This window comes from Centroberyx gerrardi, chromosome 1 (assembly GCF_048128805.1).
Source record: "Centroberyx gerrardi isolate f3 chromosome 1, fCenGer3.hap1.cur.20231027, whole genome shotgun sequence".
NCBI classification, from domain to species: domain Eukaryota; kingdom Metazoa; phylum Chordata; class Actinopteri; order Beryciformes; family Berycidae; genus Centroberyx; species Centroberyx gerrardi.
In genome coordinates, this window is record NC_135997.1 from 19,127,368 (window position 1) to 19,154,326 (window position 26,959).

Genomic DNA, 26,959 nt, shown 5'->3' on the forward strand with positions numbered 1-26,959 from the left:
CGGTGAAGGTCTTGCACTTCCGGGTCACGATGTTAAAGGCACAGTAGCTAGGCTAAAACGGCTAAAACCTCCTGAACTAACACTGTACCTCTATGGGTGAACCTCAAGAGTGAGTATCACAACAGCAGTACAAGCACAAATTCTTTCTCCCTACATTATTACTTTTCAAATACCGTGATGTGTCTTTATCACAAATTCAACGTGAACTATAGGAAGGTTATGCATTTTTTCAGTTGGCTTGAAAACCCTGCCAGGGCTGGATAGCATCAACTTGTGCAACCCCCCCCCCCAGGGGTCAGACTGCCTCCTAAATTGTATGAGTCACAAAGACTTCCACCACCATGTCCCATTCTTTCACTCTTTCTTATCCAGGTATCAATCTCTCCTCTGTGGGAGATTAGCCCTGGATGTCTTGGATGAGAGTTACAGAGGTGAAGGTGATCCCAGGAGAGGTTATCTGACTGAGTTACAGTCCCTGTGTGTGTGTGGACCACCATGACAGGCCCAGCAGTTTTCCAAACCGGAAACAATGTAAGTATCAGAGGGGAACACTTCCACCGTGCTCCTGCTGACCCATAGATGCGCTCCCCGGGCCTCTCTATCAAGTGGGATTCTGGGTATTGTTACCATGGCAGGTCACTTGGTGATTGAGGTGGGTGAGGTTAAGAGGCTAAGTGGAGCTCCAGCTCACCCTAAAACCATAGACTCAGGTTAGCAACTTTTTGAGGTGTCAGACAGGCTGTATGGGTGAAGATTAGGACTGGGTGATATGGTTGAAATCAATATCACGATAATCATAATGATGTTTTTCGATATCGGTATATATCACGGTATGGCTCACGTATGCAAAATTACATGTTAAATAATCAAATTAATGTTCATCCCATTGAACCGAAAGGTAATGTCAGGTAACTGAAAATTTCAAATAATATTCCTACCATACCTCATTTTTTTGGTCAGAGTTTTGACATGAAACTTGCTTGTTATCATCAGTTTAGACAACAGAATTGTGTGTAATGATTAAATCACCATATCATCATGCTATGATTCCACTGAAAGATGATAAACGATAATATTGAATTATCGCCCAGCCCTAGTGAAGATGCTGCTGAGTGTCCTCCATTTCCTAACAACTGTGTGATCTCCTCCCTGCACTATCACAATTCCTCCGTCATAGAAATGTGTGTATTTTGTTTGAGATTCATCCACTGAGGAGAGACATCAGCCACCTCATCATTCCTTGAAAGCATGCTTGCCGTATATATATTTCATATAGCAGTTACGGTTATAGGGAACTGAATGCTTGCTTTATTATATTCAGCAGGGCAAATATCTTAAAATAGTGTGCTGAGGGGAAATGGCTGATGGAGCGTTTCACCATCCCGTTCATACGATGCGTCATTCTCTTTCGGAAGGCAAGTGCCTGGTACCAAATCCCACCCTCACTCTCTCCCTGCCCTTGTTCGCTGTCACGGCAAAGAATTTATGGCCGCTTCTCCACAAGTGTGCTTGTGTAACTCTGAGGCTTTCATTAGCTGATTAACAGCTGTTGTCAAGTGCCTGGTGTATTTCAAGTCCAGAATAAGAGTTTTTGGATGCCTTTGAAACTCCAGGTGCATGCGAGACATTGTTTTTGTCTCCTTTAAAAGGTCTTTAAAGTGCCAGGGTTGTGATATGACGCTTAGTAGCCTATATAATCTTCATGGAAGAATGTCCTGGAAATGATGTGGTTAGGGTACGAGCTGCTGAGGGAATCTTGGACCACAATAAACCTTTAAATTCCAGTGAGATTGTACCTGGTACAAATATCAGTCTGTAAGGAGGTTTTAGCCTGTTTTATATCATTCCAAGACTGGCCATAGCCTGACAATGTAGTCTTCACGTGAGCCGTATGTATCTGGCGGCAGACATTTTTACCATAGCTTGTGCTGATGTCTGATATCTGTGTGGTGTGCGTATCCAGACAGAGTTCAGTGGGAAAATATTGGTCATTCTGCTCTTGTTCTCATATGAGTTCACTGGGGATTGTGCATTCAGTACAGATATTGTGACACAATAAAATCTCATGTTTTTGTGGGAAAACTTGATGTGTCGTATCAATTCACATTTAATCTTGAAGGTTGCAGGTTTTAGTTTTTAGATTTTATCTCCAACCTCACAGCTACGACCCCTGAGATGATTCCAGAGAATAAGATGAGATAAAATAAGATAATCCTTTATTAATCCCACAACGGGGAAATTTACAGTGTTACAGCAGCAAAGGGGATAGTGCAAAAGCAAGTAAAAAAGGCATCAGTAAAAAGCAAGATATAATAAATAAATAAGTTCAAATAATATCGAACATTTTGCTGCTGTCCTGGGAAAATGTTGTAACTCCACTTTTGGATAATGTTGAATGTTTTACCCTCTCTTCTCGTGGGCCTTGGTCTTATGAAGCCCTTTCAAAACTCCATTGGATGAACTCAAAAATGCACGGGGCACAAGCTAAAAACAAGGCTGTTTTTCTTAGTTCCTGAAAAGTTGACAGTTTGGAAATACAAGGTTTTCACCCAATAGCAACAGAATATGTTCATGACTGGATATATAATGTGTGTGTGTGTGTGTGTGTGTGTGTGTGTGTGTGTGTGTGTGTGTGTGTGTGTGTGTGTGTGTGTGAGTCTGTGTATATCCATACCACCACATATTTCCTTAACACAAGCTCATACAGTAATAAGCCTACCACATTTGTCCAAAAAAGGATAATATCTGTTTGTGTTTGTGTGGTTTTGAAATCTTTTTTTGGTCAATATATCTCCTGATCCCATCCATCTATGTTTGGTTGAGAGTGATGGCTGTGGAGGGGCTTCCTAAACTGCTGGCAAATTGCCTGCTCAGCCTGCGCAAAGATAAATGGTTGTGTGTTGAGCTAGTTGAGCCCAGGTGTCTGCTTCCTCTCTGTCAGCCAGCCAAGTAGTGAGTATCCATGTAAATCAATCTCATGGTCATCATCCAACATGGCTGCCTACCTTCCACCCACTAATTGTCTGGTTCCCACAGTTCTCCCCACCTCCACAACCTCTGAAAAATCCCCTTGCTTGGGCTCATCTATCAGCCAGTGACCTTGTCAGGATGCATCGCATGAGTAACTTCCCTGGGTGGAGTGAATAGCTTGTTAATTACTTATATGCTGATCCAACCGCTGATGTTTGTTTTCTTACCACTTCCCAGGGCTTGGAGATGTAGCGAGGCTAAGCTGAGGGTTTTTGATTGGTTGTGGATGGTTGTTTAAGTGTCATTTAGACCATTACAGAATTGCATACATGACGCCCCCTTCCCCACTACACACACACACACACACACACACACACACACACACACACACACACACACACACACATACAGCTAAGTCAGGAAACAAACAAACAAACAAAGAAAGTCAAGGATAACTAACCTCAACAACACCAAAGGTCACGCCCTTTGCTTTGAGAGAAACCAAGTGATCAACTGGAGGGGGTGTGTGTGTGTGTGTGTGTGTGTGTGTGTGTGTGTGTGCACATGCACATATTCATCTTGATAGGTGCTGAATGCCTGTGGTCTGCTTTGATAGCTGTTCAGTCCCTGTGATCAATTATCTGCTCCAACTCCAGATGATCAATCACACAGTGGAGCTACGGTCCGATACACCTCAGACTTAGTAAAATTAATTGACAATTCCCTTTGCTCATTCAATCTGAATTTTAAATTTCTTTTATTTAACACCCAGACGTTACTAACGCGGCCACACCGTGCAAGCCATCTGCAGGGAAAACTCACGGCTGACTAGAAAAGAAGGTGGTACGTGAAATACCAGTGTTATCTTGCCATATCACTTAATGAGCACGCATGACCAGCTTCATATCACACCAAAGACTGCAGCAATCAATCAAATCGAGTTCGCATTTGTGGTGTTGAGCTATCTGAGGTCGTTAATCCCCCTATGTGGAATGTGTGTGCTCTGTTTCAACCTAATGGCAGCGGCAAAAAGCTACAGTCTTCCAGGAATTCTGACGTTCCAGTCTGGATAGGTCGAGTCGCTGCGGCAGGAATGGGGCTTTGTGAATGATGGATTGGTCTCTTGTCATCAGAGGGTGTTTATATTACACACACTCACTGGCCAGGAGGAGCAATAGAAGTTTAAAAGGCACAGTCAAACAAAGAATCAAATTTGTTTTCATTTGGGGATACAGTGCACAATATTTGGCTTGAAGCTAGATAACCAGATCTCAGAAATAGCTGTTGAATGTAGTTTAGACGCATGCAAAGCTATCTGACCCTTTGCTTCTGAGATACTGTTCAGACTATTTCATCAGGGCCGATGAATAAAATTCTGACCGCAGAGAACACATAGTCATAAAAACTTTATCCAAAACAAATTTGATTGCTCCACAGGCACACAACCCAATAAATTTCCAAGCTGATGTCACACTATTTCTCAGAAAAGCTATATCTTATTTGAAAAGGTTTATTCCAAATATGATAAACAGCATTTGAAATAACTGACACTTAATCTACATAATGATTGCTGGTCTACATATATAGTAGAGCACATTAATTATTATATAACTAAAACCTTTACAAAACAGCAAGATTTTGAGGATTTAATTATTTTTGAAATAATAATAGACTTCAAGCAACTTTTTTTTTTCTGTTTTCTAGAATGAAAACCTTACTTTTTGCTAAGCAGGCAAATTATTTTCAGTCATCCAAACCATGATCAACACAGAAAGTAACGTATACAGTCATATTGTCCTTCTGGGAGTGGCAAGTTACAGTAAAGAGACATTTCCCTTCCACTGACACACCTACTTGTTCATTGCAATCCTTAAAGTCAAGAGTCATATGTTATGATCACATATCGATTGCCGTGCTCTCCGTTCTTTCCCATCATCACAGAACACGTCGGAGTCATGCAGTAAAACTTTGCTTGTCTGGCCCCAGAATGCAGCTCAAGGGTATGACAACAGACGAGAGATATCTGCAATGTTTTCTGATGACTGTTTACGCCCCAGCCGCAGCTGCTAGGGTGTGACAGCATGGAAGTAGGCCGCGGTTTACTGTAATGAACTGATAATGGTGGCCTTGATCCTGACTCACAGGCACCTGCTGGGATGAGACGGAGGCTGTGGGGCGCAGGCACAGTCCTCTCCAGATTCAGTAGAACAATTTTTAAAGATGCTAACATACGCATTTTGTTTCTTTCAGTGATAACATGCTTGATACATTTTATTCATCACAGCTTAGACAAGAACAGAATTTCCTCTTGTGTTTTTATCGAGACCCAAGGCTGACTGAGCCAAAGATTGTGGAGAAAATGAGCGATACGTGTGAGTGAACGACCGAACAGCCGTCCCTACCGCCTTCAATCAAGCCATCTTGTCCTCTGATTCCAGCTTCTACTGCTTAGTTTGATGATGACGATGTGTGATGGACCACTGATCATTTCATTGATGGAAATTCTCCCTCAACAACCTTTTTCTACATGACTAAAACAAGATGACAACTACACACCATGAAGTTCATTACCACGGGACCAACATAATTTGTTGTTCTAAATTAATAAATTAATACATTAATACATTAAATAAATAAATATTAACAGACATTTATTTTGCCAAATCTTTCCAGTTGTGTTTTTTTCCATTGTCCATTGTGAGTTTGCATAAAGATGTATCCATTATTTATTGAGTGGTAGGTTTTGCAGTTTACTACTTATACATTGTGATTCATACAGTTTGTCTTCAAAAGGAGAAAATTGTCATGTTGTTCTTTAACGAGTTTTAGCATTCTGTAGTTGTTTTGTTTGAGCGTTTTTACTCTGTGGTGTCAAAGAGCTCTTTGTAAGTGAACTCATGCATCTGATCCGGGAGTATGCAGCCATACATGTCTAAAGTAGCTTCTGTAACAACTTACAGGACACGAACAGAGAGTATGAATGGGGGAGAGAGGGTAGTCATAGTTTGGTGGTAGAGGTGATCAGCAGCACAAAGGAGAAAGGGTGTGTGAAACATCAGCGGAGAGACACTGGGCCGGTGTTGCGTCTGACACACAACAAACCATAGAAATGTCTGCTCTCCCTCAGATCCTTCTTCTCTCCTTATCTCCAGTCTGATATCCAGCACTTTGAAGTGTGCTGAGAGTTGATATGAGAGAAAATTCAAAAAAAAAAACTGAGGCTTGTTGTCTTCCATGTGGGCGATAGGGAAGTTGGGTAAAGCTGAACAGGAACAAAACCCTACTGTATTGGACGGACTATTTTGGGCTTTTGGTACTGTCCTCAACATAATTTTAGTTATATGTTCCCCAATATAATTTTGAACAATCATGGATTTTGTGTTTTTATATAGAGCAGTGGCAAAGTGACAAACTCAACATATTGCTCTGAGAAAGTGGCGAGGGAAGACAGAGGAATATTGTTCTGACTGGGCTTTGTTACCTCCGCCAAGGAGGTTATGTATTCGGTGCCGTTTGTTTGTTTGTCTGTTTGTCAGCAGGATTACGGAAAATCTACTGGCCCGATTTTCATGAAACTTTGTGGAAGGGTGTAACATGGGCCAAGGAAGAACCCATTAAATTTTGGAGCGGATCCGGATCCGACTCACGAACAAGCCTCACGAACAAGCAATTGGCCTTGGTGGAGGTCTGCGCTCTCCGAGTGCCCTTCTAGTTTTATATTGTATGCATTTCCTCGAGGCCGCAGGCAGACAGAAAGGAAATGATGAAACATTACAACACACTGCTGTGGGTTTATTATCAGCTGGTTTCCATGCCCACACAGAGAAGTAAAGGACTGGGCGTTTTTTTTATGCTACTGTCAGCATATCAAAATAACACCTGTGGCTTTTTTTCTCTTCCAGGCTTTTTGCAGTCCTCTCTCCTCATATCACAGCCGTTATGATACTGATTACTCATGTTGCAAAATCATGAATAAATCATGACGTTTTAAAACACCAGCGCACTTAATTTAAACAGAAATACAGCCTAATAATAAGCAGTCACTCGTCTGATGCAGTAGCATGAGTATCAATGTTTACTTAAATGGAAAAAGTACTTTCTTCTTCGTGTGTCCTGCCAGGTCACATAGCTGCGTACTTTATCATGTGACATTTTGGCTGAGACAATCCCTACTCAAATTCCCTCTTACCCGTGCCTTTGGACATTACAGCCTTAATATATTCCTAGTTAAGGGTCAGAGGCAGTATTGACCATTTCCCTTCCTCTCCACAGTGATGTTGTTTTAAACCCGGAGTTAACCAGAGATTGATCTGGAGAGTGAGCGTATTTGGGGACTGCCATCCGTCACAGGGACTGAGAGGCTTGTTTTCTCCTGGCCCCGTCACCTTTGATGAATCCCTGCTAAAGACTCCGCTGGGGAAGGCACAGCCAGCGTTCGCCTTGGGTCAGAGGCAGCGCATTTTTTTTTCTTTGCTCATTTCTTGGCAAGATACTTTTACTTGTGCCAGAACCTTTTGTACATGCGGCACATTATTTTAGGATTTTTGGATTTGCGTTTGTTTGTAGTGGGTGGGCCCGAGGAAGATTTTGTAATTGTTTTGGGAGCAATTTATTTTCTTTGCTACTATTTTCAAATGAGCTACGTAGACATCCTCCGAATGCCTGGGTGTTCCTCAGGGATACAGGACTGCCTTTGCACTCATTTTTGTCCCAGAATAGAGTGAGTCAGAGAGCACTCTGTGTGTTTTCATGACCGTAAACTACCCATCTGAATTTGGGCTTAACTTTTAGGGGCGTTTGCGAGGTTATGGACTTTCCAACGGATGCTATCAGATGGACACACTGTGTGATTGTTTTCCATTGCCTTCTTTCACAAAGGCAGGGGTAAGGGAAGGTGGTGTAATGTAGATTTAGCAAGATCAATATTAAGCTCATGATATGATATGGTTCAAAATGGAAGACAAAACATTAGATGGACACAGAATAACTGAAAACCAAGTGAGGATCTTCCATAGGATTCAAAGGGCGGTACATTTTTAGGCCTTTTTGCAGCTTCACAGGGATTGAAGTTGGACCTCGACCCATTAGCAGGCTGCTGTTACTGCTAGTCAAGGCTACCAGCTAATGAAGGCAGTCCTGCATCTGATTGCTCACCATCCCAGCTCTCATTACACCATAACCGTTACACCAACCACTGCAGTGTCTGGGAAGCTGCGACGAGCTTCATATCACAAGCTATTGTAAAAAAGTGATTTAAATGGAACTTACATTCTTCATCAATGTCTTAGAATAGCATGCCATATGTTGTGTAATACAGACTGACAAGACGACAACAGTAATGCTTGTTAATGCCTCCTCAGCACTTTGTCTGCTGATTTCATCATTTTTAAGAGTGCATCATAGAGTGTAAACTGATTTGCTGTAACAAAATGTTACTGTGGACACTCCAAACAGGTATCAACACAAGGTTAACACTTTATAGAGAAGAAGATCAGTCTGACTTCACTGTATCTTCCCCTGTATTCTTTTTGCCATCTCTTTGCCCCCCCCCCCCCCACCACCTCCTTTAAGTTGAAATAGGGGTCATGACTTTCGCTGGAATCCTAGACTAATATTCCAGATGGTGGTGACAGGCACTGGCCAACAATCCTCACTTCACAGCATTGTTGCAGCTCTCTGGCTTTGTCCATGGTCTGGGCATCTCGAATGGGTGGTGGATTCTTAATGCCACCTACAAATGTGTATTTGACACAGTAGTAAATCGTGTTGTAGGACTAATTCACCATAATTGATCATTATCCACCATGCTGAGGTCTAATTTGTAAAGCTGTTCAACTGATCATTACTTCAGGGGTTAAGATGGTATATTGATTTCACAGCCAGATAACTTGAGACTTACTTTTGCTTTTGCTCTTGCTCCTGTCTTCTGGAGTGAAAGAGCAACTGCATTATTTAACCTCAAGGGGGGGTAACCTACGGGGCACAGAGATGGAGGGGAAACTGGGGAAAGGTTTCTCATAAAAGCTATTTTTGTTTTTAAAAAGTTTCATCAAATGCAGTTTTGGGAATGTTACTTCCATGATGGTACCATTAAAGATTACGATTACCTGCTTCAAATCCACTGGAATACATGTAAATTGATTACTTTTAGTTACTTTGGAATTAAATTGCTTCCTCAATCCCTTGATTTTGCTGTTTAATGAGCCATTTCTTCCTATCTACTGACTGTAATTTGATTAGTGTTATTATGATCTACAACATTTAGATCTCCAAAATTATCTTAGTGTCTATAATCTCACAATCTAAATTACTTTCCCCTCTTCAAGCATGTTTTTAAGTAATCCAAAATGTATTTTTAATCTTATTACTTTTTTTTTTACAGTAATGGCAACAGAATAAAGGTACAATTTTTGTAATCACATTACTGTAGCGTGTGAATGTAGCGTGGCTTTTTTTTTTTTTTCCAGTACGTCATTGCATTGTAGCATATTGTCACTGTTTAAGCTTTTAAGGGTGGAGGAACCCGACTCCTGATATGACAAATAATATAATACAAAAAGATCCACAGCAGCTGTCCTGAATTTATAGGCATATTCCATGTTTCTGCATTCCTCTGCAGCTCCACATTGAGTTAAGCTTGAGTTAAGGTCACCACCTCTATCTCCTCAGCACTCACACACGCACACGCACACACACACACACACACACACACACACACACACTTCAACTCCCCCTCTCCTCTGCTAATAAATAATTATCCTTTTGTGTGATATGGCATTCTTCCAAGGCCATGCAGTTTGTGTCAGTTGCTCTTAGCATAACAGTATTATTTCCAAAAATGGGACAATTCTCAAAACATTTTCTGCAAGTTTTACCATTTTTGCTATTTTCATACAGACTTTTTAGCAATGCATTTATTCATTTTGATTACTAATAACAAAAAAAGATAACTTTTAACAATTGTTTTTTTTTAACATGAGTCAGTGAAATGGAAAACTTTCATCCAATATATTAAGTGAATACAAACAGTCCTATGTCCACCTTTTTATATGTATTACCATTACGGCCTCTCTACGATTAACATCATAAATGTAGATGCCATTAGGCCTACATATTTTGTTGCCTCTTCCATTTGTCAAGTTTTTTTGAAAGTAGGATATATCTCAGTAAAGTGATGAGTCAGAAGAGTTAGGAATGTTGATGAACGCCGTCCAAACAGCCCACTCAACGTCGAGAGACCTTGGTTAACATTGTATAAATGCTAAAACAACTCAGTTTTGCTGTTTTTTGAATATGTTTTCTTACCTTTTGGTCGGCTTTGAATATGAGTGACTGTATAATTGCAATTTTTACTAATTCTGAGTGGTTTAATACCCGTATACATTTTGTCTGAACGCACATTGGAAACAGAAAAAAAGCTTTTTCCAACTCTCAGCACCGTAAAATCCAGTTCATTATCACTCCAATGTTTGCAAACATAACAAACACGAACATGAACTTTTACAGCCTGAGAACACTAACTCTAACTGTTTCATACCATAAGCCTTTGTCTCAGGAACTTGGTCAATCAATTTGAGAGAAATGAAAGAAAATTCTCTCACACACACACACTCACACACACAGACACACACTCATGCGCAATATGAGCAACACATGAACTTGAACCAAACATAAAATGCAACACCCGCTCATGCAAATGCGACATTAGTCAGAATCTACTCAGAAGTGCAGTCTGTGTCTGCTGGGGAAAAGCAAGGGAGTCATCCTCCTCTCGGCCGTCCTCGCTCCTCCCCCTGCCCAATGAGTTACGCAGTATTTGAGCCTTCAGGAGAGTAAGGAAAGCCAGACATTAGAGAGACAGAGGGACAAGGCACTGTTACCCTCACACACTCCCACTCCAAACCCACTGCAGACTCCAGACGTCCAGTGAGCTTGAGAGTTGGCGTTCCAGATTTTGGCCACCTGATTTAACCGCTGCCATCATCACCTCTCTGAATGCTCCACAGACAGTCAGAGGAGGGAAAGATGGCTCCGTAGTTTACTGATGGCCACTGGTTCCTGTGGAGGAGTGTGACGAGAACGCACCTCGTTTTTATCTTTCTGTTTATTTTAATTTCTGCCGTGCTTATTGTTTCTTCAATTAGTGTCTTACCAGTTTCTAGGAGTTTATGACTATATGAATTGTAAACCCTCCCGACGGCGTCTTCTATTGGGATATCATCTCCGTTTCCGTGGACCATCTCTAACTGTCCAATGCTGACTGAGCCGTGTGCAGCCATGGGCTCTATGGGGTCGGATGTTCGAGATCTGACCCTCTTGCCTCCGGGGCCTCCTGTGCCGTCCTTACCGGGAGGCGGCGGTGGCTGTGGCATGTCTGTCGGCGGCGGCCAGTGGACCCAACTCCTGGACCTCCACCCCGGCTCCCCCTACGGCTCCCTGCCCTCCCACCATTCCCTCATCAAGCAGGAGCCGGGCTGGGGCACCCCGGACCCCCTGGAGGACCCTCACTGCGGCCTGGGGGCCTTCACGGTGCACTTCTCCGGGCAGTTCACAGGCACGGGCCCCTGTCGGGTCGGGGCGTTCGGGGAGCCGACTGCAGGCCAGCCCAGGGTGTTTCCTAATGGAGCCTACCTGCCCGGCTGTGTGGACAATCCACCAGCACCCAGGAACCAGGGTAAGCATGCTGCTGCTCCTCTGTCCCGCCTTGCTCACTCCGTCTGTCTTCTCTTGGTTTCTCATCAGCAGAATACATGATAAATACAATGACATATGAGTACCAATCATAGCCAGGATTGTATGTTTTGACACAGCTATCTATAAAATCCATAGCCTTTTTCTAAATTTCTGTGGTTTGCCTTTGTATGTGTTGTATCCATGTGTGTATATAGTGTGTTATTGGGTGTAACTCTGTGTTTAGGGTTTGTCAACAGTGTTGTGTCTGAGGAGGATGTTATGTGCTGTTCTGGGTCATTCTGTCCTATGTCAGGAAAAGGCCTGACAGCTTTCCATCCACTGGTACCACTCTGATCTCAAACAGTTCTTTTCCACTGGTGTCTCCAATAGTTTTCAACTGAAATGAAAGTCAGTGGGGAAAAATCTAGTTGTGTTAGAAAAGTGTGTTATTTCAATCAGTGGCAAAAATATAAACTTGTATTATATCAGTATAAATTGATTATAAATAACGGCTGAGGTTAAACTGATAATTTAGAACGTGATATGATCACCAAATTTTCAGTTATATTAATTCACAAGATTACATCCCTTATACCGCATTTCCATTTCTCAAATGCAGTACCAGTAACCCAAAATAGGCTATTTCATTTTCGAAGAGTAACTCCAGTACAGTTATCTAACTTGCAAGTAGTTTTACAGGTTTAATATCCAACTTTACTACTTTATGATGCTGAAATTAGATTTTCTGTTGTTAAAAATATATCTAGAAAACTGAACAAATGGTAAACCTAGAAACAGGCAAATCACGATTCAGTGCACAATAGCATGTAGCAATGTGAGGGCAAAGTGGATATTCTATATATTTTTTTTCTTCATATACTATTTATACAAATCCCCTTAATTTATAAACTGTAGTAATTTTCAGTTTGGTGCCAAGCCATTGCAGACATTCAACTCAAGATAATTACTTTTCCCTACACATATTCAGGTTACTGACAGTATAGTTGGAATACTGAAGTTAATAGGATTATTCTTGATCAATTTAAATTTGAGGTAGTGAACCCAATTATATATTGTCAGCTTGCTTAGATGACCTGTTGGCTGGGACAGTCAAGGTTGTGGTAGCCATTCAGGCTGTGGGAAGAACCTTATGTTGCCCGGTGATTTAAATTTGTTAAGGACGTGAACCACAGAAAACAAAAGTACACAATGTTTAATTGTGAATAAATGACCCTGAAGTTCTGATTTTATTATTGTTAGGGGAAATATGAATGTTCATGTATTGAGTTGTACACACTTTTGAAAGGTTTTTTTCATTTGTATGCAGTCATAAGAAAAATGGCCCTTAACCTGAATTGCTATGTTGAGCACAAAAACAGCCTCTTCAGCAAAAAGAAGAAAAATGAAAGAAAAAAAAAGTCCTTTATTAATGTCAAGATCTTTATTCAAAGAGTTTCTTGAATCCCCGAGACAAAAACTGGGAATGAACTGTTTGCTGGCCTCTCAGAAACACCTACTTTTTCTTTACAAACTGTTGCTGAAGTGATGAGCTGTGAATCATGAGCCTGCTTTATTGCTCCCATTAGTATTTTTGGGGGATTTTATTTTATCCAAGTAGGGTCAAGTTTTGACCTCACAGAACAAGCCAGATGAGTTTAGCAGTTATTAATCTTAATTCAAACTTAATTTCTCCGTTTCCTGTGCACTGTTGTTATTGATATGACTTGTCTATACACAAGAGGAAAACATGGAAAAATTCCTGTAAACAACGCTTGAGCCGGTTGTCTGTTGGGGTTCATTCCTCAGAGCCTTAAGCCTGCATGTGACCGGTGATGTGAGTTTCAGTGGCAGTTTGCAGGCAGTCTTGTTTACTCAGTGGAAAGTCGTTTTTGATGAAGTGGTAAAATGCTCAGCGTGCTGCTCTGACAGGCAACAGGGATTTAAGTAAGAGTAGATGAGTCAGTTTTCTCAAGAACTTTCCAACATCCCATTTCACTCTGGCCTGACTGATGCTATACTGGCCTGTGTGTGTGTGTGTGTGTGTGTGGATGTGTATGGGTGTGTGTATGTGCGTAGATGTTAATCATGGGTTACTTTCAAAATATGATCAATCAATCCATTTCAAATAACTACTAACATTACTCATATTCTGCTTAAAATTTCTATATAACCTCAGTCTAATCACTGTGTTTATTTCACTAACTTCATTTTATTACACACATAATTACAATAATATCAACGATAGTTACAGTTACCAACTTTTTGTAATGTGATAACTTCTAATCTCGTTACATTACATGTAATTCGTTACTTTTCAACGCTGTTTTCTTATTGAGCGCACATTCTACAGTAGCTCATCTCAGTCTGTCTGTGGTGTGTTTGCCAAATTTCTTTTTCCACCTGCCATAAATATTGCAACCACAAGGCCAAAGAAAGAAGGGGGAAAAAAAAGAATATGTTACAGGGAAAGAGGATTTAGTGGTTTGATGAACGGCTCTCTGTAGTAACCCTGCCAGGGACTAAGAGATACTACCAGGGGTTTCAGATAACTGACCAGATACTGGAGACTTTAATAACTTGTGAAACGGTGAACTAATGACTAGACCAGGCGATTAAGATCATGGTAACATTGCCCCGCTCCTCTCTTTGTTTCCTCTCAGGTTACGGGGCGGTGGGTCTGGACAGTGCCCCCAGCTACGGCCACACTCCCTCTCACCACACCCCTCAGCTCTCCAGCCTGTCCTTCAAACACGAGGACACGCTGTCACCGCAGAGCAACATGGGTAACTATCCGCATCCTGACATGTTTTCACTAAATTGACTCACAGACTGGAACACTGTCAAGTCGCAGCAAGGTTATGTAAGTAACCCATCATTTTTCATATCACAACAAAATTGCTATTATCCATTTTCTTCTGCCTTGCTCCATCTCTGCACACGCATACATAAACGCAGGCATACATAAACACACACTCTCTCTCTCTCTCTCGTTCTCTCGCTCTCTAAGCATATGGTTAATGGCTCTGGAAATGATAACTTGAGGAAACAGCTTTATGTGAGTCTGTTGGAATGTCAAAAACTGTCTGGGGACCAATATACTACATGAACCTGAAAAGGACCACTGTTTCTGATTGTTCCATTCACTCTTTGAAAAGTTTAGTTGTGTGTCTGCGCAGTAGTGCACGCATGCATGTGCACAGTCTGTGGCGAGTGCACATAGGTGCGCTCATATCTTTAAAATGAATTGCTTATCACCTCTGAAAGGGGGTAAATGTTACAGCTGAAAGCGTATTTGAGTGTGTTTTTGTGTGTGTCCTTGAGAAAGTGTGTATGAAATATGAAAAAAAAAAGATTATTAGGTTCATTCTTTGCCAGCTTTTCAGCCTAATACTGCCAGATAGTAAGTCACTGTGAGAGAAGGGAACTTGGCCATTTGAAACATTATTTCAGGAGCGCTGACAACTGGCAGCTGTGTGAATCTGTTTGTTTGGTTGTGTTCAGTTGACCAGCAGTACCCGGCCCCGCCTCCCATGTTTGGTTGCCACAATCCCACAGAATCCTGTCCGAGCAGCCAAGCTCTGCTGTTGAGGAACTACAACAGGTACAAGTATTTTGCTATTATTGTTGCGGTATATTACCCCCGCTACGCAATTCCATTCTGCCCATAAGTTTTCAGTCATCTCGCCGATCAATCACCGCAAGATTCTTTCCACTAAACACCACATGCAACTTATTCTCTCGCTGCTCTGTTGGTTATTTTTAGAGAGGTGTGAACTCTCTCTGATCCTAAGTTAAGCCCTGTGTCTGGCTCTGCACCGTCTGGATCGTGAAGCCCAATTTGTTCTGAGGTTAAGTGCTGCCCACTGGTGCTCAGCAGGCCAAAACAAACACTGGGTGATCTACTGCTGATCGGTCTGAGTCCACCCCGAGGAAAAATGAGGAGAAAAGTAAAAGAGACAAGTGGAGTGAAAGTGAGAGGTGGGGGGGAGGAGGAGGGGGAGGAGTGGTAGTTAAAAATGCAAACGAAGGAGGACTGGCCAAGGCTGGGAAACTTCACAGTTTAATCTTTGAATATGTTTTTAAACTTGTTTTGCTTTTGATGCAAAACATCTCATACGGAAAATTAAGACGAAATTCTTTGAATGCCGCCCCACTTTGTTGTTGGAGCGGGGGAACATGTGGAACCCAAATACCGGAACAGCAGTTGATAAGAGGGGGAGAGTTCCCTGCTATTAGAGCTCATGGCATTAACTGGAAACCCTCAAACAAACACAGACACACATACACACACACACACACACACACACACACACACACACAGTGTATGTTCGATGTCAGTGAGTCTTTCCATAGTTTACCATAGTTCAGAGCTGATTAGCGAGCCATCTCCATCCTTCCCCTCAAGGACTTCTTCAGGAATGCCTTCCAAAATTCCCCTGAAACTGTTTTCCCGCCTATAACGATACTGAGGACGGAGTGATGTCATGCACTGGTCCATGGTGTGCTAGGCACGGATGCACTCACCCCTGCAGAGTGTACTATCACATCTCCCAAGAGCATGTGTGTGTGTGTGTGTGTGTGTGTGTGTGTGTGTGTGTGTGTGTGCACTAGTGCGATCTGCCAAGGTAAAGAATGGCTCACAGCCCATGTTTTTTTAATAAAGCCAGTGAGGAGTGTGGTGGGTGGACAGGATGTGTTAATAACCCAACCATTTGGATTTCCCCTCGATGAGATGTCTTCACTATCCGTACAAGGAGAGAGGAAGGGGAGGAAGACGGGGAGGGGACACAGAAACATAGATGGGGACATTTCCTAATTTCACTAGTTGCCCCATTCCAAAAAACACATATACTCATGTCCTATCCTTTTTATTTGTTAAAGGATTGACGTATGTTGTTAACACACAAGGGAAACAGAGGCCGCTTTGCAATTTTCACAATCCTGGTGCATAGAGTAAAACAGCTAAAATACAGTATTGCACCAGCTTCTAATGCTAATGACTGTGCTTTGTGTTTCACTCAGTGACAACCTGTACCAAATGGCGTCTCAGCTGGAGTGTGTAGCGTGGAACCCAGTGAACCCCCTGGCATCTTCCATGAAGAGGTGGGTTCCTTTCACTGAACACGCCATATTCTTAGCCTTGACCACGGTTTGGGGGGTGCAGCAGAGGAGGAAGAGGAGGATTTGACTAGCTGGCTGCTGGCCTACTGCCTAGGGAAATCAGGAGGGGGAGAAGAGCACAATAATGTGTGTGTGTGTGTGTGTGTGTGTGTGTGTGTGTGTGTGTGTGTGTGCACGCTAGAGAGAGATACCTTTGTCTCATTTCTCTCAAGTTGACTGACTGAGCTCCTGAGCTTCTCTGTCACTGTCCAAATGTTCAATGTTGGTGTTTCAATGAATTGATCAGATACTGGAGACTTTGCCGTCTTCAGAATGTTACAATAACTTCCAAAATGGTAAACTAACGAGTAGACCGGGCAAAGAAGTTAATTCTGTTTCCATGAATCCACAGCAGCCATGGAACAGGCTATGAGAGCGACCCCACAGCCCCCCCTGTGGTCCTCAGCTGCAGCGCCCAGTACCACATACACACACATGGTGTCTTCAGAGGACTTCAGGTCAGTCACATTTACACAAGCACACACACACATACACACTGTACATACATAAATGAATACACAAAGTGAACTAATGCTTTATCCTCAGCCGTCAGCCCCTCCTTCGTCTCTTTCTTACAGGATGTCCGACGGGTGCCTGGCATCGCTCCCCCAGTGGTGAGGTCATCAGAGGCCAATGAGAAGCGTCCGTTTGTGTGCCCCTATCCTGGCTGCAGTAAGAGATACTTCAAGCTGTCCCATCTGCAGATGCATGGCCGCAAACACACAGGTGAGATGACTTTATTTATGCCACTTTTCCAGCTCAGACCACAAACTGCTTTTCATTATGAATAAAAATGAGAAATTAAAATAGAGTCTAAAAGTTACGTATGAAAAACACAAAATAGAAATGGAGGATAGAGAAGTGTGCTTGTGACCTGAAGGTTGCCAGTTCGAATCCCAGACCGACTGCACAAATCTGGTAGGGGAACGTGAATAAGTAACACTTTCCTCTCCCTCAACGACTACTGCTGAGCTGCCCTTGAGCAAGGCACTTAACATCTAATTGCTCTGTCAACTTTCCCTGGATAAATAAAGGTTAAAAGTCAATTTAAAAACATCAATAACGACAAGCTAAAACAGCAATGATAAAAGGTGAAAGTAGCCTAAAATTGACATGGTGATGGTGCACAAGGGGAGGAGGGAAACTAAGCAGGGGGAAGATATTGGTGATGTGGATGGTAAAGAGACTCATGATATCTTGACATTGATGATATGTATCTATGATGATGATGATGATGATGATGATGATGATGACAGTGAATGGGGGTTTATTTTTACAGGAGAGAAGCCTTACCAGTGTGATTTCACGGACTGTGGCCGCAGATTCTCTCGCTCAGACCAGCTAAAGAGACACCAGCGCAGACACACAGGTACACTGGTATCAAGCTACTGTATAGGTTCCCTCTCTCACTTGCCTCTTTATTTACCCCCCTTTCCACTCTCTTATACAGTGTGTCATTTTCAGCACACATGGTTCCTGGTTTGGTGCACATATTTGAGTTACTTTTCAACATATGTGGTGTCATTATGTGTTGCTGTTGACATATGTGAACCAACATGGAAAACAGGCACATTATGGGATACAGTTTTTTTGTTTTTTTGATCTTTGCATTCAGAGCTTTAAAATATTACATTACATAATTGGGTTCAATGAATTATTTTATTTGAATTATAAATTATTTGAATTAAAAAACATGCATTTTGGTCAAACTTTGTCTGAGTTAAATGAGTCTGAATGCGCGTTGTCCCAGACAAGACACAAGGATTTGTTGAAAATGATACATGCTTTTAAAGAGTATAATATGTTGAGCTCACCGTCTCCAACGATACCTGCACCATCTAACTGTATGTTTAAACTTCTGACCCTTACCCCACCCTCCTCTCACTCCCCACCTCTGTCTCTGCCACCACCGCAACCACGGCCATCTGTGTGTAGGAGTGAAGCCCTTTCAGTGCGAGACGTGTCAGAGAAAGTTTTCACGGTCAGACCATCTTAAGACACACACTCGGACTCATACAGGTAAAACAAGTGCGTATACCTTTATTTTCTACTTCTCCATTCTTCTCCCAGTGATTATCGCTCTTGACTGAATTGCTTTGATATTTTTTCAAGACGGTTATTGTGACTTTGATTCACAAAAACACACCAGAGCAGCTTCCAAAGGTTCAATTCACTCTAAAGCAATGATTTTCATTTCTTTTCCCTTGTTTTTCCATGTTTGTCCCCTTCTCCCCTCCTTGTCAGGTGAGAAGCCCTTTACCTGCCGCTGGTCCAACTGTCAGAAGAAGTTTGCCCGCTCTGACGAGCTGGTGCGCCACCACAGCATGCACCAGAGGAACCTGACCAAGCTGCAGTCTGCCATCTGAGCAGGAGGAGGAGGAGGAGGAGGAGGACAAGGAGGAAGGTGACAGTACGGTGTGCCAGCCAATAGAGAAAGACGCTGGAGCCTGGTCAGTGGTTCTGGTCCCACGCCAGACTTGCCGAGGTGGTGAGCGCAGCTGACGTCTCCCTCAGCCAGACGACAGCAGGAAAACACATTCACTGGTGATCCACAAGATCTTCAAGATTCAGCTCACTAGCACTCATTGTTCTGGTTATTTCACATTAAAATTAAGACTGTAAGAGGTTTTTTTTTTCTTATGTACAGTACCACAGTCATTCTGAGCCAAGATGAAGAATAGAATATGTGAGATGAGAAATTTGTTGATACACTATTTTGAATATTTTACTACACTTGCACTGGCTTCTTGTTTTGTTTTTTTTATTGTTAAAATTGTGTCATTATGAAAATGTGCTGGACCATGTAAACTGGATTTAGGAAATGGACAGTGGTGTCACTTTTTGTCCAATAAGAGAATTATCGCTTGGGGGGAATGTGAACTTCTTTATCTTCTTACAGTATACATAATATTCACCTTATTGCTTTGTATATATGTGTATTTGCTCGCCTTTTTAGACATTCCTTTTGTATTTTGTATGTTTTTGTACATTTATAAAATGTTGATCCACGCAGTTGTCGAGGGTAAGAGTAATGTGGAATTGATGGATGTGTGTTTGTGTGTGTGAGAGAGAGAGAGAGAGAGAGAGAGAGAGAGTGAGTAGAGGTGTTGGTGTTATCCAGGTTAAGAGGCCACCTATGGGAGAGGGGTCAGACAGTAAAACAGCACCCCTCTGTGACTCTGACAGGGTGCAGGTCTCACCCTCCTAAATCTCCGACACACATCTTCATAACTAGGAACATCTGGAGCCCAATAAATCTCATTAGAAAAGACACATACCTCAGTGTCAGCTGGCTGTACTTCACTGACTGCTGACTGCCCCCTCTGCACAGGCTGGGCCCCTAACACACACACACACACACACACACACACACACATACACACACACATACACACACATTTTTAAATATATTTGAGCAAGTCCACATTGTAAATGATAGCATGTTGCATCCTCACGCCACATGATGGCAGTATCAGCCTTTTCAGTGGGGAAATTGGGGCTTGTACAACATGAAGACTTGAGCTGTGTGTGCTTATACATTGAAGTCTTACTGACCCACAATGCATGTTTATTTTTTTACACTTCATAATTGTCGTCAGATAGTCCTCTCCCACTTCATTCTTGCCCTTAGTGGCATTGAGCGGCCATAATAAACATGTAAATATCAAAGTAAGTGGGAAACAGGGAGGTTGCTGCTGTGTATGCCCTGGTCCATCAAATATACATGATGTGGATGGAGTTGTGTGTCAGATGGTGTGCAAGTCTATAAGAGCTGGAGTGATTCAGCCACAGCAGGTATGTTAATAAAATATGACTCAACGTTGGCTTAGAGAGCTGTTGCATAGCTTGGCAGGCTAATGATGTCATATATCTAAGCAATCTAAACACGCACACACAACTATGGTATATTTAGCTATTGGCTATATGCTCAAACATGGAAACAGCAGCGCACCTTTGCTGAAGGCATACACTCACCCTCAACAGATTTGCACACGCACCCACCCACACAGACACGCATAGACACGCACACACACACACATCCACACCTGCACCACTTGTTTCATTTCCATGGTAGACCTTGACACTCGCCAAACTAACAGAAAGATTAAAATGCCGCTCTTGTATTTCAGGGTCACAGCCCACTCATTTGAAGTGGAGGTTCCTGTGATTCAGGTTGTTTTCCAATCCACCTAATGGCTGTGAGGAGCTATCTCTGTGATGTTCTGTGTTTTTTCTCCTTGCTAATCCAATGCACTTTGATTAAGAAGTGCTTCTCTTTGGTCTCTCTCTGCAGGGGCTCTGGGAGGCAGAGGGAGATCAGAGGGACAGCGGAGTTGAACATTTTACTCACTCCAGTTCACTCTTAACTACAGACTGCAAAGGCTGTGTGGAGCGTGAGGAGCCCATGCTTTAAATGTCCTCATTCATTACCGCCATCGTTATCACACGCACTCAAAGAGACATTGACCTCAAACTTACATTGATCTACCTAATCTATATTCCTTGCACATAGGTTGAATGAGGAAGGCCCTGATCCAAGATGGACGGAGGAAATAATATCTGATACGAAAAAATGTTTTGGATAGTTTGTTTCGCCTCTGATCTCATTGTTTTACTTTGCCCGCACTCAATCCCATTCTGCCAAACCTTACCAGCAATCTGAATGTATACACACACACACACACACACACACACACATACACACACTCACACACACACGCCACCAGATGCCCCCTCAGCTGTAAAGCTGGCTGTTTGCCCTAAGCGGTGTCAGCGTGGGTAATCTCAGGTGACGTACACCTGGTAACTCACAGCCCAAGACATCTGTAGGACAGCAGGCCTGCTAGCTCACCATCCTCCATATCCATGGCCAACCAAAAAAATGCTTCTCTTTGAATGCGTGTGATACCCTTACTGTCACAATCAAAACCAAGAAACAATCACAGTTAATTCCATATGGCTCCAACCCTTGTTTTTCTAAATCCTCGAAAAATCTTATAGCTGCACACCAAAGACCCCATTGTCTCTTTGCATCCTTGATGCTCCATTGTTTCTCTGATAAGGACTGAGATGATCTCTCAATATGTCACTCAGTATGGTCCCAGGTGCATTCAACATCAGCATATGGCTCCTGCTGTGATTCTTTGGGCCAAAAAAGACCCTATTTAACCTCCAAGAGCTGGAGGGGTCAATAAACATGTAGCACACAGGGTCCTCTATGAGCCCCAAGGGATTGTTAACAAGGTTAAGGCCCCAGAGAGGAAACTTAACGGGGTTACAAGGAGGCCCGCGTGTAAAAACAACGCTACGCCAACAGGAGGCGCTGTCAGGGACTGTCCTCGTGTTTAGTGAAGCATGTCTTTAGTTGTATTCCCAGACAGGTTCCCCCCCTCGGGCTAACTCTCTTGTGCAGAGCTGCTGCTCCACAGTCTGAAGGGCCTAGGGGTTCTTGGGGGTATTCCCTGTGGTATCGCAGGGAGCCTGAGGGGCTCCGGTGTATAGGAGCTTTGGGAATGCAGAGGCCTTGGGGGCCTGGAGCTCAGATGGGGCCTGGAGGGTAAACTTTCTCACACAGGGAGCAGAGATGGAGCAGACACGGAAAGACAGCGAGGGGAAAACACCTTGAGAGGAGTCTGTCAGATATGTGGGGAGCAGCCGGAAAGGTCCCATGAGAGTACATAGGCACAGAAACACACACACACACACACACACATACACACACACACACACACACTCACACACTCTCACACACACACACACACACACACACACACACACACACACTCCAACCCAAAACCAATATGTGGGCCAGTGAGTACATGCAGACAGGGCTTTTTCTTCGCTTTTTTAAATGTTCCCCTCTCTCCTCATCCATCCACTCTTTCATCTCCTCCTCCTCGTCTCCCTCCTGCTGTCTCCTCTCCCTTCCGCTGGAAGATGTTAAGTTCTAACAGGATTAGATGCGTCTCCATCATGTGAGATATGAGATCACAACACCCCAGGCCCCCTGGGGAACGGTGGGATGGGGAGATGGGGAGGGATGAAACAAGACCTACTCTCCCCTCTCTACCCCTCTATCCCAAAGGTATCCAGATGCTGGGACACGGGGAGAGAGGATGAGAGAAAGGAGAGAGACAAATGTGGGCAAATGGAGCGAGAGAGGCGATTTGTCCAAAGATATTGGTCTCCCTGGGATAGCATTGTCTCCGTCATTCACCGTCATCAACTCCAAAACAACTTTACCATGGGTCACTTTGCCCTGGGTATCCGGTCTTTTAATTAAAACTTGAAAAGTTTCTCTATGCATATATCATATAAGATAAGCAATGGCCTGACAGAATGAGTGGGTGACTAAAGCAGGGAAGCAGCCGTGTAAAAGCTGTTTGAAACTGATTTGAGTCTTCCTGACCCCAGTCCAAAGGGTTTCCATTTCCCCAGAGGCAGTTACAATTAATTACCAACTCACTAGGTTTATGGTTCCTAAATTGAAATGTATTGCTCTTTAAAGCCTTCTCTCTAATTGTGTAGTCATTAATGGCCGATTCCCTATCTACACTGCGTTGATGGGCACATAAAAACTCATGATGATAGACGAGCACAAGTGCAGTTGTTGAGAAGAGGCAAAGGAGGTTGCGTCTTGTTCCGGCTCTGCGCCACTAGGAGGAGTAGAGTCCTGTGAGGGGAGAGAGGAGGGAAAACCACTTCCTCTGATGCACCCAGATGACATATGAAAGATTGATGGCTTACTTCAAGCTTCATTGTCCAAAACTGGAAACATGCAAACCCCTGAATTAGCCTACATCCACATGACACGCACATACAAACACACAACTCGCTCAAACACAGGATGAATAGACCATGAATCATACTGTATGTGCAAAGACACAAAAACATAGACATAACAATGGGCTTTTACAATCTGTTTGGTCTGCTTAGCTCCTCAATGAATATACCACTGATGCGCAGTTGACTGACAAACACTAGGAGGGAGATTTTCTGAGTAGTAATAATAAAAATAAATATACTACTAAACTGCTACTACTCATACTACTACTACTACTAATAATAATAGTGTACGATCAAGGGAAAAAAATCAATGTGGTTATTCTGTGGGCTTATGCAGTTATGCATTTAACTCATTCACTGCAGTTTCAGCTGTAACAATGATTTGACCTCCAATGAGAAGAGAAAGGCAAAGGTTATCTTTGGTGCTGTCATTTCACAGCATAGCATCACGTAAATTCCCCATTCTGCTTGGTAAACATAACATGTTTGTTCTAAACAGCTCGATAATGAACAGGGATAGTAAGTTTGTTGCCATCGTGCATGTATTATATAATGTGGAGAAAGCTTGTTATGAAAGCCTTGGTACAGGATGGGTCAGATGTCCCAAGGATCATTATAAACAACACCGTGGGCTACAAATCCCCAGGGTGGAAGAAACAAACAAAAGAGATAAAAGGCAAAGATGAGGGAATGCAGGGATATTCAGATGAAAATAGGGCATCATGACGATGAGAGTTAGAAAAGAAGCAGGGGAGATGGGAGGAACGGGAAGTACTGTATGGTTTGTTATGCAGACCGCCTAGTTGTAGTAGTCAATTTGATTTTGCTGCTGTTAATTGCTGACATGGGAATGGCAGTGTATCATGAAAACCACTCTTTCAAAGGAGATCCTCAGCATTAATGCCTTAGTGGACAAGACTAAGTGAAAATTATACGGAGGCGGGGGGGTCTCATGGTCTTAGACATTAATATGCTACACTTTATGACCCTCCTCTCCCCCACTCTACCCCCTATTCTCACCCAGAGGGCTCATTATTATCAGTAGAGAGGGGTTGATCTACACAGACACTCATATGAGAGCCGTCTGAAGGCATTACTGTACACACACTCCCCCAGTGTGAATGATTAGGAACCTATCATAAACAGGAGGGGCAGGCTGTTAAACATGACCGCAAGGCAAGCTGTGGAGAGTGTGTGTGTGTGTGTGTGTGTGTGTGTGTGTGTGTGTGTGTGTGTATGTGTGTGCCCATCTTGCACAGGCAAACACACATTTGGTTCTTTTACATCTCTGTGCACTACTAATACACATCCACCTTCACCCACATACACACACGCAGATGCACCCTGACACATGACAAACCTCATATGCTATTTGGAGAAAGTCTATTGAGCTACTTAGTGTTTTAGGACTCCCAATTATTCAAATGTATAAATCCAGACTGACCCCAGATTCTTCAGCGAGGCAATAGAGCAACCATTAGAATACGTAATGGATTTTTTTTTCGAGATCTAAAAGGACCTAAGAACTACAAATATCACTACAGGCAACACCTCCACTTTGAATGTTCCTCAGAACTGGTGCTTTTTGTCAGATGGGCAAAGGAGCAATTCATCTGTAAAGGAATCTCTATTCATGGATGACGCCATGCAAGTGGAGCCAAGCCAGAAATTGTTTACCTGTTTCTGTGACTCTCTTTATGAAATATTCAACGTCAGTATTACTGTCATGTCACCCTATCGCAAATTTATTTAAACCTGGAAAACGACAAAATAATTTGTAGGAAAATAAAAATTCAGGACCAAAACATTTGAAAAATAGCCTTCCAGACATTTTTGGCTTGCACAGTCGAGGTCTGAGAGTAGATATGAGCTACTGGCAGTGTTGAACTGCTTGAAGAAGGTCCTACATTACAACTGAATAACACAGCCCACTCATACATCGCCCTGTCCCTTGTTCCTAATGAGCTTTATCGCGTTGGTCCCGCTTGACTTGTCTTGCTAACTGGCACACATATATCCATATGTTCCACATGAGCAGGCAGAGGGGACAGGCTGGGTGGCAGGGCCGCTTTCTCAGTTACATGTGAGAGTTTTACTGCAACAGCCAGGAGCAACAGCAAGTCAGCTTAACTCCATCTCTAGTGTGTGTGTATATGTACTGCAATTAGTCATTAGCAGTGTTAACAGCATCCCCTTATCCCTGTGTTTAATGTTCACTGAGTCAAAAAGTGGAATACAGATTTACAAACATTTGAAGAGCCCTTAGTTGACACCCAGTGTTCTGCTAGTCGGCTTCTCTGTTTCCATGTCTTGGTCAACCTGATTTGCTCATGTGGAGATAAGCACATATGCACACACACACATATGCACAGAGACAGCATGGGTTTAGGAGCACTTATCAAGTCAAGACAAAACACAAAGGGACTGACTATTCAAACCCTCAACGAAATGGTGGCTTGGTGTCTGACAAAGTACAACCTGAGAGCCAGTGAGAAGAGGCGGAATGAGTGTTAGAGCAGGAGCCAAAGAGGGAATTTGTGAGAGAAAGAGAGAAGCTAGCTAAATGTATACCAGTCCGGAGGGTTGAAAAGGTGTAAAGTGTGTGTGTTGTGGGCTGGAATCCGATTGCTGTGGCTCTCTGTCGGACCGTGAATGAACAGAGTACTGTGGCTTCTCCGCTCGTTCCCATGCCCTCTACAGGCAGGGAGACAAGAAAAGTAGGGCACTGCTCAATCTAGACCTGGGAAGGACAGCATTTCCACTACATTTATTTAGAGGAAAAAAAAGAAAAGTGAAAGTCACACACTCATGAGAAAAAAGGAACAAAATCAAAAAGGCCAACTAATGCAATAAAGACTGATGTTTATCTGCTAATTGTGAGGAACCTCTTGGCAGACATTCTTCTCCATCTCTGCACTACATGTATTTGAAATATACATTAATTTTGTGGGATTTGTAAGTAGTATTTGGCAGGATCAGCTGTCCCAGCCACAAGTGATAAGCTGCATTCCCTTCTCTGTCTACTAGTATTTGGCAGAAATCAGAATTTTTTGATGATGAAATGATGAAATAATGAATAGAAAACATCATTTTTAAAGTCCCTTTCCCTATGCAGTTACTTGAACAAAGCATGATATTGGGCAGATTCATACATTACAAAGAATCAGCTGATCACACTATTACACATAATAAGGCCTCAGCTATGTCCATGGTAATGATCAAAGAGTTTCAAAGGTTACTTGTTCAAGAGATATCTGCTGGTTTTCCAGGAAAACAAAACATTCTATGTGAAGAGACACTAATCATGAAAAAAGTGTTTTCTATCTCCATGCTTGAATATGCAAAAGTTATGAAATTGTTATTTGTTTTT

At 42.7% G+C, this 26,959-nt stretch overlaps 1 protein-coding gene across 13 annotated transcripts; it reads left to right on the plus strand.

Moving 5' to 3' along the window:
* Positions 1-11,192: 11,192 nt before the first annotated feature.
* wt1b (WT1 transcription factor b) lies at positions 11,193-19,712 on the plus strand. 13 transcript variants are annotated; one of them, XM_071907061.2, is made up of 9 exons: positions 11,193-11,648; positions 14,329-14,426; positions 15,145-15,244; positions 16,666-16,746; positions 17,159-17,261; positions 17,382-17,529; positions 18,083-18,172; positions 18,739-18,831; positions 19,048-19,712. In XM_071907061.2, the coding sequence occupies exons 1-9, from the start codon at positions 11,224-11,226 to the stop codon at positions 19,167-19,169; spliced, it is 1,260 nt and encodes a 419-aa protein (XP_071763162.1). In that variant the 5' UTR covers positions 11,193-11,223; the 3' UTR covers positions 19,170-19,712. The 13 variants fall into 13 exon arrangements, with proteins under 13 accessions (XP_071763162.1, XP_071763157.1, XP_071763159.1 ...); XM_071907056.2 differs by having other exon boundaries at positions 11,193-11,644; positions 14,304-14,426; positions 16,666-16,771; positions 17,154-17,261; XM_071907058.2 differs by having other exon boundaries at positions 11,193-11,644; positions 14,304-14,426; positions 16,666-16,771; positions 17,154-17,261; positions 18,739-18,822.
* Positions 19,713-26,959: the final 7,247 nt, after the last annotated feature.

Coding starts and splice junctions, on each gene's coding strand:
- wt1b (XM_071907056.2), top strand. CDS start 11,224: ATGCTGACTGAGCCGTGTGCAGCCATGGGCTCTATGGGGTCGGATGTT. Junction 11,645..14,303: donor ACCAGCACCCAGGAACCAGG/GTAAGCATGCTG, acceptor GTTTCCTCTCAG/GTTACGGGGCGGTGGGTCTG. Junction 17,262..17,381: donor GTGTCTTCAGAGGACTTCAG/GTCAGTCACATT, acceptor TCTTTCTTACAG/GATGTCCGACGGGTGCCTGG.